The 16,303-nt window shown below is 29.9% G+C and overlaps 1 protein-coding gene across 1 annotated transcript; it reads left to right on the top strand.

The window, feature by feature from the left end:
• Positions 1-14,424: 14,424 nt before the first annotated feature.
• On the top strand, positions 14,425-15,917 carry LOC119609367 (thioredoxin reductase 1, mitochondrial). The gene has a single exon (XM_037964118.1). It carries the CDS (start codon positions 14,454-14,456, stop codon positions 15,915-15,917), a length of 1,464 nt encoding a protein of 487 aa, XP_037820046.1. The 5' UTR covers positions 14,425-14,453.
• The last annotated feature ends 386 nt before the right edge of the window (positions 15,918-16,303 follow it).

Genomic DNA, 16,303 nt, shown 5'->3' with positions numbered 1-16,303 from the left:
CTTAAAACTAACGTAACGAATAAGTTTTAAATTAGTTTTCAAAAAAAAGATATCATTTAAATAATATTAAAAAGAGCTTCTTTTTAAAGAAGATGTCATAAACATTTGAATTTAAAATAAATATTAATTAACTTAAAATAAAAACAAGTAAGAAATTATAGTCGGACGAGGCCGACCCTAATACCCTACACCTGTTCCAAAAAAAATGTGATTTAGTTTTCATAATAAAGCATTTAAGTTGAATTGTATCTTGCCTCAGATATACTTTATTTATTGTTGAATAAAATTGTGGATATTTAAGTCAAATTTTGAAGGGGACTTTGAATAGGGGCTATGGTCAAATGAGACCCTATAATTATAAAATTCATGAGGGTCATCAAGGCTTTTATAGAACTTGGTTTTGGACCGATGTTAACTATTTTCAACAGGCTTTGTCTCCGGTACCATAGAAGATCATGTGCCAATCTTCAAAATTGAGACCTGTGGTTTGATTACAAGGTTTACTAGCCCTATTCGGGGGTTCAGTTGTATGAAGGCTAGGTGAGATAATGGACCGATGTTAACCATAGGCTCCGAAGATCGTGTGCCAAATTTCATTGGACAGACGGACGGACATAGTTAAATCGATTCAGAAAATGATTCTAAGCCGTTTGGTATACTTTAAGGTGGGCATAGGACCAATATTATTGTGCGTTAAAAAGATCAGCACAAACTAAAGTGGTGTAGGATATAATAAAATAAATATCGGCCAAAGAATACACATTAGTAGTCGGAATACTAGAGTGCTACGAAATAAATTTAGTTTTTCTAATTTTCCACAAAATATTTGTTCATTGTGAATATACTTTTTCTCACATTATACTAAAAACAATATTGATTAGAATTTTCCTTATTCATCCAATAACGTTTTCCAGCTGTGTTTATACAATAAAATATTGACTAAAATATTCGTTTTTGCAATTTGTTGTTTGAAAATTGTTTAAGTTGTTCACTTATTAAATTATTATTTATTTTTTTTTTTTTTTGTTTTTTTCTTTGAACTATTTTTGCACGCTGAGTTATTGTATGGCGGGAAAAAGATGTATTTATTACGAGTATTCACTTTGTGTTTTGTTATTTTTTTTTGTAATAAAATAAAGCATAATGTTTGCATGTTTATTCAATTCCTTTCTATTCATTCTTCATTTCTCAGAAACGGATATTAAAACTGCAAACCTTTTAAAGTCTTCTGTTTCTATTTCTTCTTCATTCACTTGATATACCAACCATTAAAGAAAATAACAAATAAGAGTGTGATATACGGCTATGACGAATCTTATGTACCCACCATTGAAATATGTCTAGTAAAATTCGGATAGTAGACTTAGATCATTTGGATAGATCGGAATTTTTTGTTTCATTTATTTGATTAATGTTAATATGAGCTTTAGGGTGATTTCAGAGAGAGAGAGAGAGAAGGTATTTGTGGTTAGAATTAATTATGGACCGATCCTAATGAATTTCTACTTCACATCAGGTTTTTGAAATATAATGTGCTTAAAATTGTTTATTCGTGAACACTATGATCTACTACTGAATATAATTAGCAATATATTTTTCAACTAGCGGTTCCTCTAACACATTCCCAAACCCAATCTAACCAACCTTTTTTCAACCTAACTGTAGCGTAAAATTATAGTTAACTCAGCTGCTGATGCTCCTTCTGGTTTGTAAATTGTAAAATGTTTGTTTAGCTAGAAATTACAGAAAATAGAAAACAAAAACCAGGTCAACATTATGAAAAAAGTTTTCAACGTTTTTGTTCTTATTTTATTATTATTTTTTTTCCAGGTTTTTCATCCCAGTTCCTTTCTATACATTATTCTACCGCGAAAAGAAAGAAAAACAAATTTCATATAAATTTATATGCAATCAAAATTAAAGTTGTAAATGAAAATTGTTGATGTATGTATGTAGGAGCATTTAAGTGTGTGAGTGTTTCGGTGAAAGGATAAATCTGTATAGAACGAAATGATGGAATGCTTTATTGCATTTGATATCAAATAATACATACTATTAGGGGGGTTTGTTTTTTTTATGAATTTTATTAATTCAGTAATGAGCATTTGAGTCATCTTCTAAAGGGGACATTAAATGGAGGATAGGGTCAGTTATGGACCAATAGTAATTGTTTGTATAAATTGTATATTGTGTTTAATACGCATCGTTTTAGAGGTATTACTGTATGAAATTCTTAAAAATGCTGTTCCTCGGGACACTCTTATGAACATATGTACATATATGGCCGGTTGGGTTCATTATAGACCGATTTTCGTAAAATTTGATTTCGGTTCTCATAGCACTTATTTCTTTCGAATTTCATCGCTGTACTCGTATTTTCAATTCAGTCAGGAGCGGTTATATCGAAGTAATTAGCGTTAAAGTAATTTTCTGAAGGGGGCTTTGTATGGAGAGTAGGGTCAATTATGGACCGATCCTTCTGAAATTTGTTTGACAGATTTTGTCTCGTTTAAATCTATTTTTTTGAGTAACATCGCTATACTCGTATTTTTTAAACGAGTAATGGGTGTAAAAATCATTTTCTAGAGGGGCAAAGGTCAAAAAAATTTATTTGAGAGATTTTTGCTCGTAAGAAACTTTCTTATGTCGAATTTCATAGCTATGCTCGTATTTTTTATCCAGTAATGAGAGTTTGGGTAATTTTCTTAATTATGGACCGATCCCCATAGTACAGAGACTTTGGCTCCTAGGAAACTTACTTATGTCGAATTTCATCGCTATATTCATGTTTTTTTGGATAGTAATGAGCGTTAAAGTAATTTTCGGAGGGGGGCCTTATATGGGCGGTAGGGTAAATTGTGGATCGATCCTTATAAAATTTGGTGAAAATATTTTTGCTGCTAAGAAACTTTCTTACGTCCAATTTCATCGCTATACTTGTATTTTTAAGTCAGTAATGGGCGTTAAAGTAATTTTCTGAGGGGGACTTTATATGGTAAGGTCAATTAAGGACCGATATTTATAAAATTTGGTAGAGAGCTTTTTGCTCATATAAAACTTATGGCGAATTTCATTGCTATACTCTTATTTTTAAAACAGTTAAGACTGTTAAAGCTGGGGGCCACTTGTATGGGAGCTATGCGAAAACGAGGACCAATATTGCCCATTTTCAATACCAAGCAAACCTTATCGGTAAGGAATACTTTTGCAAAAATTTTAACCCTCTAGATCTTTTCGTTTTGGACTCTATCGTATTTTTAACAGACAGATGGACGGACAGACGGGCATGGCTAGATCGTCTTAGAATTTAATAAGTACCCAGAATATTGTGTTATTAACGGAATGTCGAAAACAATATGCCGCACATCTTTTTGATGGTGGGTATAAAAAGTCATAAAAAATACTCCCTAATATACACTTAATGTTTTTGTATTCTTGCAAGCGGAGGTAAAATGTTGTTAAGTTATTTTACAAATCATTACAAAAATATTATTTATTTCTTGCAATTATTATAAAAGTACATTGAAAACAAAAAATATATTTTCTAGAAAAAAAAAATTAAAACATCAACAATAATGCTCCCGAAATCATTAAGTTCTAGGAAATTATAGAAAAAATCAATAAATGGTAAATCAAAAAAGTTTAATGAAGGTTTTCCATCTTTTAAGTTAAAACTTTGAAAGAAACCGTTAAATCATAATATTTTCATAAACTAGAAATTTAAGGCAAACAGTTAGAGATTATTGTGAATTTTATAAAATAACAACATTTAGAACCTAAAGGGTTTGTAACATTTTAAAACTTGGTACGAACAGAGAAAGTTTTTGGTATTTATTTAACTTGACAACGTCTCCTATAGGGTATAAGAATAGCTCGCCCTACCCTTTCTTTTTAATTTCATCACCATTATTATTACTTGAATCAAATGTTTCCTCTTTCATTCATTTATTATTCTTTTTGTTCATTTAGGTATTACTTTAAAATTGTTCTGTGTTTGTTTGCTTCTTTACTCTTTTAACAGATATTTTTTCATACAATTTCTAAGAATAAGGCAGGAAAAAAAGACGAAAGCAGAAACGTGTAGTAAGTAAATATCCGTTTGAAATTTTCATGCAATTTAGGTGTAGTTTGGTTAAGAAACGAAGCAAAGAAATGTTAAAACAAAAATAAACGAAAAAAATAAATTCAACTAGATGTAAGAAATTGCTAAAAGTCAGGAAAAGCCAAATTACTTTAAAGGAAATCACTAGCAAAAACATTTGAATTTCGAATTTCCTTTTAAGTCAACCATCTAGACATCATGTAATTCACTTAACTTGTCTTGCTATCTAATTTTCAGTGAGTTTCATTGTTGTCTACCTAAATATAGTTGCTGGAATTGAGGAAGTTTTTGAAATGAAAGTGATAAATATAAATTTATTTCTTAATCTATACAACGTTTTAGTTCCAAAAATATCATCGATTAAGGTACATAATATTTTCATTACAAAATGTGCATTTTTTAAAAATAATTAGTATTATAGTTTACGATAAGTTTACGGTTTTACTTAAAAAAACAAATATTTGTTTAATTTCCTTTAACCTTGAACTTTGCTCAAAAAAGGAATTTTATCTTATGTTTAATTTAATTAAATTTAATTTGTATGTTTTTCCTGTCATGTTTTAAATTAAACCTAAATATAAATATAAAAACTTACGATTATATTTTCTTGCAATCACAACACTTTTTTAAAACATTGCTTTTCTCTTAACACTCTATAGCTGAAAATATAATACATTCGACTTTATTATATTAACTACTAGGTACTGAATTTTTTGTCCATAAAATCTGTGAAAACATAAAATTGTTCATATGATGGTCAGTGGATTGAATACGCTGTTGTATTGCCATTGGCAAAAACAACAGCAGCTAGGTTGGTTTATTTTAGCCACAAACAAAAACTGGTTAAAAAAAATACATAAAGTAGAATAAAGTAAAACAAGTAAAACTTTTATTATTGGTTTTAATTAAAGTCATAATGATAAATTGGCTATAATTGCAAGTGGAACAAAAAAATAAATACAAGAACAGTACAAATACCTACAAAGAAATGTTTATTTAGTCACATACAAAACATATACATATATTAGAGGGACTCACAAAAAGGATAGATACACTTAAGTTCTGTGTAATTATCGTATGGTTATTAAAATTTCAATTTAGTACAAAATGCTACAAAAATCTCATGGAAAGGTATATTTATTTGGCTCCACACTCAAAGTTTCTGTAATTATGGTAAAATGGCAGTATTTAAAGAGACTTATACATGATATAATTAACATGCCGAATATTACTAGATTTTTCAAATATTTATCCTATATTTATCCATTACAATATAATTATGAAGTATATTCTAACAGATTTTACCGAGCAGGGTGACGATTACTACATGCCCGTTGTAGTGAAGTAGGCCAAAGTCTCCGGTGGGAATCGAACCCACAACCACCAGGCTGATAGGCTAGTACACTACCAACGAGCATACCGAGGATCCTATACCGTCGATGGTCAAATATTTAGACCTGATGTTCTTTTTTTTTTGGTGGTGAAAAAATTTTAAAACAAAATCTCATAAACAAATTTCTGAACATCGGTCCATAATTGAAACTTCCTTTACAGATATTTTGCGATAAAGTTTTTTTTATTGTTTTTAACCGATTCTATTGAAAACTATTATTCAAACGATGAAATATTTGCAAAAACTTAGTTTTCAATGTAAACTAAAGTAGTTCGATTGTCCTAATTATACCCTACACCACTTTAGTGGGAAGGGTATATTGGGTTTTGTTCTGATGTTTGTAACACACAATAATATTGGTCCTATACCCTCCTTAAAGTATACCAATCGGCTTAGAATCATTTTCTGAGTCGATTTAGCTATGTCCATCCGTCTGTCCGTCCGTCTGTCCATCCGTCCTTGTAAACCTTGTAATCAAACTACATGTCGCAATTTTGAAGATAATTCAATGAAATTTGGTACATAATCTTCTATTGTCCCAGGGACGAAGCCTATTGAAAATGGTTACGATCGGACCATTATTTCACCAAGCCCCCATACAACTGAACCCATGAATAGGGCTTGTAAACCTTGTAATCAAACTACAGGTCGCAATTTTAAAGATAATTCAATGAAATTTGGCCCACGATTTTCTATGGTACCTGAGACGAGGTCTGTTAGAAATGGTTAACATCGGTCCATTATTTCACCTAGACCCCATACAACTGAACCGGACTAATAAGGCTTTTAAGTTCATAATTATGTTTAATATACTCGTATCTTGACAAAAAGCTGCAAAACCAGGTTCTATACTAGCCTTGATGACCCTCATGAATTTTTTAATTATAGGGTATCATTTGACCATAGCCCCTATTCAAAGCCCCCTTCAAAATTCAACTTAAATTTCCACAATTTTATTCAACAATAAATGGCTTAAGTATATCTGAGACAAGGTACAATTCAAATAAATGCTTTATTATGAAAACTAAATCACATTTTTTGTAACAGGTGTAGGGTATTATATGGTCGGACTCGGCCGACTATAATTTCTTACTTGTTTTTCACTGAATATACTTTGCAACTTTTGCAAAAATACTGAATTGTATAGTAGAAAACAAGTACAAGTATATCACTGTGTGTAATTTTTTAAGTCATGCGAACACCACTTAGTGATAGAAGACTCGGTGTCATTTTTGCAAAAAAGTTGTTATTTTCTCAGGCTCATATCTTGCATACCATTCAGAATTTTTATTTACTCACAAAGGCAGAGCTGTAGCTCTTGTCATAAAGAACAAAACTTGTGAACATATCAAATCAAAAAACTTCTTCATATTTTCATTTCAAGTGGAAAGTTTTGCATTGTGAAATTGCAGTGTTCTAATTAACGACACTTGTACGTATACGTTTTAATGATTTTTTGATACTACTAATATTAAGTATACGCCTAATTTAGAAAAGCACTTGGAAGTAAAAAAATTTCTCCCAGTTTTGCCCAAACAAAGATTTTGGGTATCGGTGTCATTTTTGCAAAAATAATATTATTTTCTCAGGTTCATATCTTGCATGCCGTTCAGAATTTTGATTTACTCAAAAAGGCAAAGCTGTAGTTCTTGTCATAAAGAACAAAACTTGTGAACAAATCAAATCAAAAAACTTCTTCATATTTTCATTTCAAGTGGAAAGTTTTGCATTGTGAAATTGCAGTGTTCTAATTAACGACACTTGTACGTATACGTTTTAATGATTTCAAATATTAAGTATACGCCTAATTTAGAAAAGCACTTAGAAGTAAAAAAGTTTCCCCAGTTTTGCCCATACAAAGACTTTGGGTCTCGGTGTCATTTTTGCAAAAATTATATTATTTTCTCAGGCTCATATCTTGCATGCCGTTCAGAATTTTGATTTACTCAAAAAGGCAAAGCTGTAGTTCTTATCATAAAGAACGAAACATGTGAAGATATCAAATCAAAAAACATCTTTATATTTTCATTTCAAGTGGAAAGTTTTACATTGTTTTACATTGTTTTTATTAAAGACACTTGTACGTATACGTTTTAATGATTTCTTGATATTACAAATATTAAGTATACGCCTAATTTAGAAAAGCACTTGCAAGTAAAAAAAAGGATTTTGATCCGAAGATGAGTAATTTTTTGGTCTTTTATTAAGTAGTGTCCGTATATGGTTATATATTTTCATGGAAAGCTTTAATTTTCAAAGGCTGAAAAAATGGTTGTCATACTTGCCAAACATTTGATTTTCACAAGGAATATGTATATGTATAAGAGCTGCTTTATAGCGCTACTGTTTATTTGGATCGACGTTGTATATGATATTCAAAACTGATTTGATTCGTTCTTGACTTTGAGGATTGGGATGTTTATAATACACTGAAAATTATGATAATTTTAATACCAATTAAAAAAACTACAAATTTTCTGTATTCGTTTTTATTTGAATAAAAAAATAAATTAAAAATCATTATTGGGTTTTTGGATTGAACTACACAAATTTTTGCTGCAGGTAGACGAAGTCAGTTTAATGCAAATGATTTGCAATGTGGTTGTGATTGTATTAAATATTGCAGCTAAGAATAAAGAACAAATACAATTAAAAAAGTTGTTGTTTTTTTCTGTTTTAAAGCAAATACATTCACAAATAATTTTTATTTGCTTTTATTTTTTTGCTTAAATCATCAGATAAATGTTTTCCAACCCACATGAATTTGTATACAAGTTTATGTATCTCTTTGCAGTTGTCGAGTGTGTATGAGAGAGAGAATAATAAAGAATTTTTGTGTACTTTTTTTGTTGTATTTTTAGTTTTTTACCACTTTGTTGTTTGATAACAACAATAGCACCAAAATATATAATTTTCTTATTTCTCGGTATATAACTTACTCACACATACAAAATTCTTAAAGGATGTACAGGACATTGTTTTATTAGCTTGAACGGATCCTCTAAATATCTCTTTTTAATGTTCCATACTTTAAGTAGATTGTCTCTAAGGATTCTTATAGACATTTCAGAGAAGAAAAATGTCATGTTCTTAACTTTTAGTAGCATTTGTTTGTTTTCCATTAATTTTCGTAAAAACTTTAATGTGTACAACCATTTCACTAACGATATTTATCCCACAATGTTCATTTGAACACAGAAATATGTTAACATTTTTTGTAGGATTTTGTAAATGTTTTCCTCCTTCTACTTCCTTTAAGTTTCATTTAAATATGGTTGGCATTCTTTTCATTCCTTGGTGAATTTCTATTTTGACACTATAATTTGTTCCATTTCAGTTTTCAGTTTTTGCACTCTTTTTTGTTTTTTATTTATATATGTATGTTTGTGTACATTTCATTCATAAACTAACAAATGCTATATGTATATAATAAAGCAGAGAAGGACAGGCGGACTGAAAATAAAATTTATACATTCAAACGATACTGAAAACAAGATAACATTGTTTATTTGTGCTAATTTATGTTACTTGTTGTGCCAACTATATAGTAAACTTTTTTCTAAGCAAAAAGCAAAGAAATTACTATAGATAGTTGGACAAATTTGATTATAGAATTCTCTATAAGAGAGTTAATAGATAGTATTCAAGTTGTAAAATTTATAAATTAAATGAGATTATAATTGTAAGTAGAAAATAAATACTGCTTATCAAGAAGCAAGTTTGAAAGGTCCAAATGTATGCAAAAATATTTCATTTTATGTTTATGTTACAAAAGTACTTGTTGAATTTGCTAACAACATACAAGACGCTTAATATGATTAATATACTATTATTTGTGCAGTTTAAAACTACACAGATGGCCTGGTACCAAATTGACATCAAACTGTTTATAATTTTTCAATACCATCCGTTGTCAAAGTATGTACATACGTACTACAACACTTCCTTGTCGGAATCTAAATTTTATACACATCCGTTGTATAAATGTAAACAAACGTGGTAAGCTCACTATTGACAAACAATTCGTTGCCAACAACAAACGTGGTAAGCACACTATTGACAAACAATCCGTTGCCAATAGTGAGCTTACCACGTTTGTTAAGATTTAGACAAAGGATGTGTATAAAATTTAGATTTCGACAACGAATTGTTGCAATGTTGACAACATTGCGTTGTCAACATTACATAGTGTGGTCGTGCGTATGTATATACTTTGACAACGGATGGTATTGAAATGGTATTGTTTTGTTATTACCAAACACAGGGATGAAATTGTGTATTTTGTACAATTTTAGGAAAAGACCTTAACGTTTATTACTGGCTTAAAAGTTCGAGTGCAGAAATCTCTATAACTAATTTGTGGGAATCGATCCCTAATTGGACATACCATACTAGGCATTAAGGAGTTCTATATAAACCAAAATCTTTGTACAAAATTTTATGAGGATAGTCGATATTTGTCCATACTTCCCATAAAAGGTTAACTTCAAAAAATAACTTTAACGTTCATGATTGAATTAAAAATAATAATCAACTTCAATTTGTTTCTGAGATTATTGTATAACAAAGTGTTTTTACTTTTGGTGAATATGTAGATTATATTCTTTAACGTTTTTCAAATTATATTCATCCCACTATTGAAAAGATTTTAAAAACCTATGACCTAAAATATCTAACTTACTTTAATCACATAATTGGGACTTAATATGAACCCCAAGTAATTTTATAGCTATCTAAAATTCCTAAGTTTCCCATATTTTTCGATTCATTTTACTTAGCCAAATATTTATTTATGTTCATTATAAATCCCAAACGTCTCGACCGATTTCCAAATGTGGAACATAGATCTCAATCTGGAAGCGTCGATAGGCTATATTATTTTCAATGTTGAGCCATTGATATTTTTTAAATTAAATATATGGAGATACCTTCCGAAATTCAATTCACATGTTTTGATGGGAGGTGCTTGGGATTCGAAATAGCCCCTATAATACTTTTTCTCGTTTTGGTTTATCTGTTTAAATGGAAATCTTTTTTTATAACAAAAAAAAAAAAACATAAAATTGCACTAATGTAAATCCAAACATAAAATAATTTTTAATTCTTGTTTCTTGTTTATTTTGTTATGCTACTTAAATTGAAATAAATCTTTAAAGCACGTCTGTATGCTTGTATTAGGACTGACTTAAAAAATAAATTTGTTTAAAGTTATTATTTTCAGCTAATTAATGAACATTTCAGATCAATTGAATAGCAATAAGTTTTTAAGATTAGAGTATTTAAATCTTGATTAAACTAAAGTTTCAACTTTTCACTGAATATTTATTGAAATATTAATATACTTACTAAAGTTAAATTCACACCTTTCAAATATTTGACAAAAAAGATGTAACCACTATATTTTGTAAATATTTTTTTTTTTTTTTTTTTGATTTTTGTAATTACAAATCATGCCGAAACGAATAATAAAGACGTTATAAGGTGATAACATCAAACATATATTATGTTTGTGTAAAACATAATAAATATATTTAAAGTAAATGAAAATGTAAACGGTCATGTCATTTTCGTCAAATATTTGATACGTGTGAACGTAGCATAACTCTAAATGAAGCAAAGTTTTCAACCAATAGCTTTAGATTTTTAATTTATTTTTTGAGCAATCTTAATGCATATGTGAGGGTGGTACTCGTAAAATATTAGTATTAAAAAAAAGCTATTCTGTGTAATGGTGTGGAAAAATAACTCCATTTTACTTTGTATGATGGTATAAATGTTACTAAATATATAATACATTTATACTTAGACTTTTACTGATATGTGCTCGTATAAGATGAAAATGCATATGAGCGTATGAAGTAATAGGGATATTCAGTATAAGACGGGTGTTAACAGACGCCAATAGTTACAATAAAATATATTGAAATTTATTCTTAAATTATAGTTTAAAACATATCACATGTTTTGAGCAATTATTTGTTTAATTTAATGTAATGCATACATTTGCTATATGTATATAAATGCCAGTTTCATAAATTTCTTTTTATAAATATAAATTTGAATTGCCATAATTTAACATGCCCAGGTACGTTTTACTTGCTACAGGTTTAATGTACTTAATCGAGTGTTTAAAATGCAAAAACAAGTATTCCTTGCTATATGAAATATGTATTTAAAAGTTTTATTTTTCTACTGAAAATTAAAAAAAATAAACTTTAAATAAATAATGCAAATGAGCTGAATTGTACAAAATTTAATTCAAGTGAGCAGTATGAAATACTATGAAGTGCATATGTTTATCAAAATGAAAGAAAAAAATTGTTTTCCCATGAAGTGGAAAGTATTTATTTTAATGATGCAGAAATTACATTAATTATAGTTGCCATATTTTTTCTTAATATTAATTAAATACTTACGTTGCTTTTATTGTTTAAGTACTGATTTAAATTTCTGTATTATTTCATATACAAACATATAAATGTGCGTTAGAGGAGAGGGTACTTGTATGTAATAAGTATGTACTGCATAGAATTATAAATAAATGAATGTATTTTAAACTTCATGTTTTCCATTAAGAATTAATGATTTAATACTTTTATCATTCATAAGGCATATCATAAAAAAACGGTTTATATGTATGTATATGCAAACATAGGAATATAAATGATAGCAAAAAACTGAAAATATGCTTTGGCATACCCATCCATATGATACCTTACAACAGTGATTTTCCAATAGTGAATTTGAGTGAGCAATTATAGCTCAATCCTTGTGACTTTTTCCACTTTCAAGGAAGGAATATGTACTAATTATTGCTCATACACTAATCTTAAAGTACACCAATTTACTCAGAATCACTTTTTTAAACAATTAAGCAATGCCCGTACGCCTGACTGTTCTTGTAAACAGCCGCAATTTCCTATAGGAAATTATTGAAATTGGTCCAATATTATATCTAGCACCCATTCATACCCATAGCTGTGAAGGGTATCATATAGTCAGCTATGTTCGACTATACTTTCTTTCTTGTTTTAATTAATGTTGGGATAGGACACAGTTTTCTATTACTAAACACTTAAACTGTTATACAAGGCTACATTTTTATATCCACCATCAAAAAAGATGGGGCTTATATTGAATTGTTGATCATAGACCCACAGGGTCCTTATTAAATTTTAAGACGATCTGGCCATGTCTATCCGTCCGTCCGTCTGTCTGTCTGTTGAAAGCACGATAGACGCCGAACGGAGAGAGCTGAATTTTCCACATATATTTTTTAAGGTTCGTTTGTTATTGAAAATGGGCAATATCCACGTTTTTGTATAGCCCCCATACAAGTGGCTCCGCGAAAAACAGCTTTAACAGTCATAGCTATTTGCGAGTATGGCGATGAAATTCGACATTAATAAGTTTATATGAGCCGAATTCTCTGTACCAAATTTTATGAGGTTGGGTCCATAAATAACAATACACCTCATATATGGTCCCCTCTAAAAAATTACTTTAACGAGCATTACTGGCTCAAAAATACGAGTATAGCGCTGAAATTCGATATAAGTAAGTTCCTCACGATCAAAAATCTTTTTACCGAAATTTATGAGGATCGGTCCATAATTTACAATACCCACCCATATAAGGTCCCCTTCAGAAAATTACTTTAACGCTCATTACTGCCTTAATAATAAGAGTACAGCGATTAAAGTTAAAATCTCTACCAAATTTTATGAAGATCGGTCCACAATTGACTCTTCTCCCCATACAAGGCCCCCCTCAGAAAATTACTTTAACGCTCACTACTGTCTTAAAAATACGATTATGGCGCTGAAATTAGACATAAGTAAGTTTCTTACGAGATTCGGTCCATAATTGACCCTACCCCCCTATTAGGCCCCCTTCAGAAAATTACTTTAACGCACTTTACTGTCTAATGCTATTACAGATGTGGATCATCATTAAGAGTGGCACGATTTTTGTGGAATTGTATAATCGCTCGTTTTAGTAGACTCCGGTGTAAACACATTGTCTGCGCACAATATAACATGTAAGAAATGCGGCTATATACGACTGGGTTAACATATACTTTTATACTTACATACATAAATATTTAATGCATTTGAAATTTAAATGTACTTAAAACATTTATGACCTTGTCTTATGAATATTTGTGATTATACTGATAATTAAGGACGTAATTAAAAAAGTACATTGCGAATTAAAATGAAAAAAAAAAATATTCATATAAATGAAGTTAATTACTAATGGCTGTTGTTGGGTGTAGCAAGCAGTCGTAAATTTTAATAAAATATTAACTTGAAAAACATATTTTTTTATTTTGAACCTTTTGAATTTAATGTTGATATTTAAAGTTTAAAGCCATAGAAAAATCAAGTAAGAAATTAATATGGGTCACAAGAATGTAACTAGTTGATAGTTGAATATTATAAATTTTGATATTTTTATATGGGCAATTTCATGTCAAGTGACCTAACTCAAAAAATCGATTTTGATAAAATTTGTCAGTCACAAATTTTCAGCCAAGGGGGTTAAAGTTGAATATTTTGGTCTATTCAAATTAGTGTATCTTTTCACCTATTGGTCCTTGCAAAAATTGTCAAAAGGAGTTCAGATAGCAATTTCTTCATTGTTTCCAAAAAAATTAATTTTTTTTTTTTAAATATGACCCTCTCCGGGATCGACATATAGGCGAAACTGAAGCAGTTAACAAACAAATATTTTTACTCTCTTCACACTGTCGAGTTCTGAGAGAATTAAACACACTTGAAAACCTTCTCACCAAACTTCACATTTTATTTTTGAACGACTGTATTAAGTCTTTGACAGGGGACTTAGGTATTCCTATATGGTGGTATTTTGAATAAATAGAAAATTCGAAATTTTTTGAAATAACTCCTTTAGTTTATATTGTTATTTACTTTAAAAATATATAAATTATTAAAAATGTCAATTGTTCCACATTTTGATTTCGATATAATAGTCATTGGTGGTGGCTCAGGAGGATTAGCTTGTGCCAAGGAAGCAAACGAATTGGGCGCTAAAGTATTGTGTATCGATTATGTTAAGTCAACACCTAAAAACACCAGCTGGGGTATAGGCGGTACATGTGTGAATGTAGGTTGTATACCCAAGAAATTGATGCATGAAGCAGCTTTACTAGGTGAAGCCATACACGATGCCACTTCATATGGTTGGAAGATAACCAATGAAGAAGATATCACCCTAAATTGGAACAACCTTGTAACGGAAGTGCAAAATCAAATAAAATCTACCAACTGGATTATTCGAGTAGAATTGCGTACCAAAAATATAAAATATCTTAATGGAACAGCATCATTTATCGATAATCATACCATTCAAGTGAAAATGAAAGATGGCTCACAAGTGAAACACACTGGTCACTATATTGTTATAGCAGTGGGTTTACGGCCAGTGTATCCAAATATACCAGGCGCTCGAGAGTATGGTATTACCAGTGATGATTTGTTTAGTTGGCCTAAACCACCGGGTAAAACTTTAATTGTGGGTGCTGGTTATATAAGTATGGAATGTGCCGGTTTTTTGCGTTTATTTGGTTTTGATGTTACCGTTATGGTAAGGGATAAAATTCTTAGAAATTTTGATCGGCAAATGGTGAATATTATAACGGATTCCTTAAAAGAAAGAGGTATTAAATTTTTAATGCCTTATAAACCTCTAAAAGTGGAGCAGCTTGAAACTGGTCGTTTATTGGTAAAATATGAAAATGTTAAATTACATAAAAAGGAAACAGATACTTTTGACACTGTTATTTGGGCTACTGGTCGTAAAGGAGAGTTAGAAGATCTTAATATTGAGGCTGTTAATTTGAAAACAGACGATAATTTATTGGTGGTAAATGAAGAAGAGTGTACCAATGTGGAAAACATATATGCAGTGGGTGATATTACCAAAGGACGTCCTCAACTAACGCCGGTGGCTGTTATGGCTGGTCGTCTCTTGGCACAAAGACTCTTTTCGCACTCTAGTCAGAAACTAAATTACGAAAATGTGGCCTCTACACTTTTTACTCCTCTAGAATATGCTTTTGTTGGCATGTCCGAAGAAACAGCTATACAAAAGTTTGGAGAGGAAAATATTGAAATATATCACAATCATTACAATCCTTTGGAGTTTTCACTACCCGAGAAGGTTGTTGAATTCTGTTATATTAAAATAATTGCCCAACGTGAGGGCCAACAATTGATTTTGGGTATACATTATGTGGGTCCAAATGCTGGTAATGTTATGCAAGGTTTCTCTGTGGCTTTTAATTGTGGTTTAAATACAGAGATTTTGTTCAATACTGTGGGAGTAAATGTTACTAATGCTCAGGAAATAACGAGTACATATATAACAAAACGTTCAGGTTTAGATCCAACTTCTTAAATTATTTTGATATAAATTATTTTTTTGTTTAATAAAGTATTTTAATTAATTAATTAATTTTTTGATTAAACACATAAGTGATTTTTAATAGGTGATTCTATGTATTTACTTAGTTAGACTGTGGACCGATTTTCACCTTATTATATTTATATATCTTTTCCATAACTTATGGATAAATCTTAACAAAATTTGGCAGAGTTAAAGGTACATAAAACTAATTACATCCATGTTGTTATAGCTTCACCTGATCGTAACTTATCACAGCAGCCATTATATATGTATTTAAGTATTTATTTTCCTAAAGTGTTAAAATTAATATAATACTTTAGCCAAATATTTTACATATTTTAAGTTTCTATTGTTATTCCATTAGCCGTATACGATTT

The sequence above is a fragment of the Lucilia sericata genome, unplaced genomic scaffold (assembly GCF_015586225.1).
Source record: "Lucilia sericata isolate MDLA Ls3-8-SP2 unplaced genomic scaffold, ASM1558622v1 Contig000969F_arrow, whole genome shotgun sequence".
Taxonomy (NCBI): domain Eukaryota; kingdom Metazoa; phylum Arthropoda; class Insecta; order Diptera; family Calliphoridae; genus Lucilia; species Lucilia sericata.
This window is presented reverse-complemented; position numbering and strand designations above follow the sequence as displayed.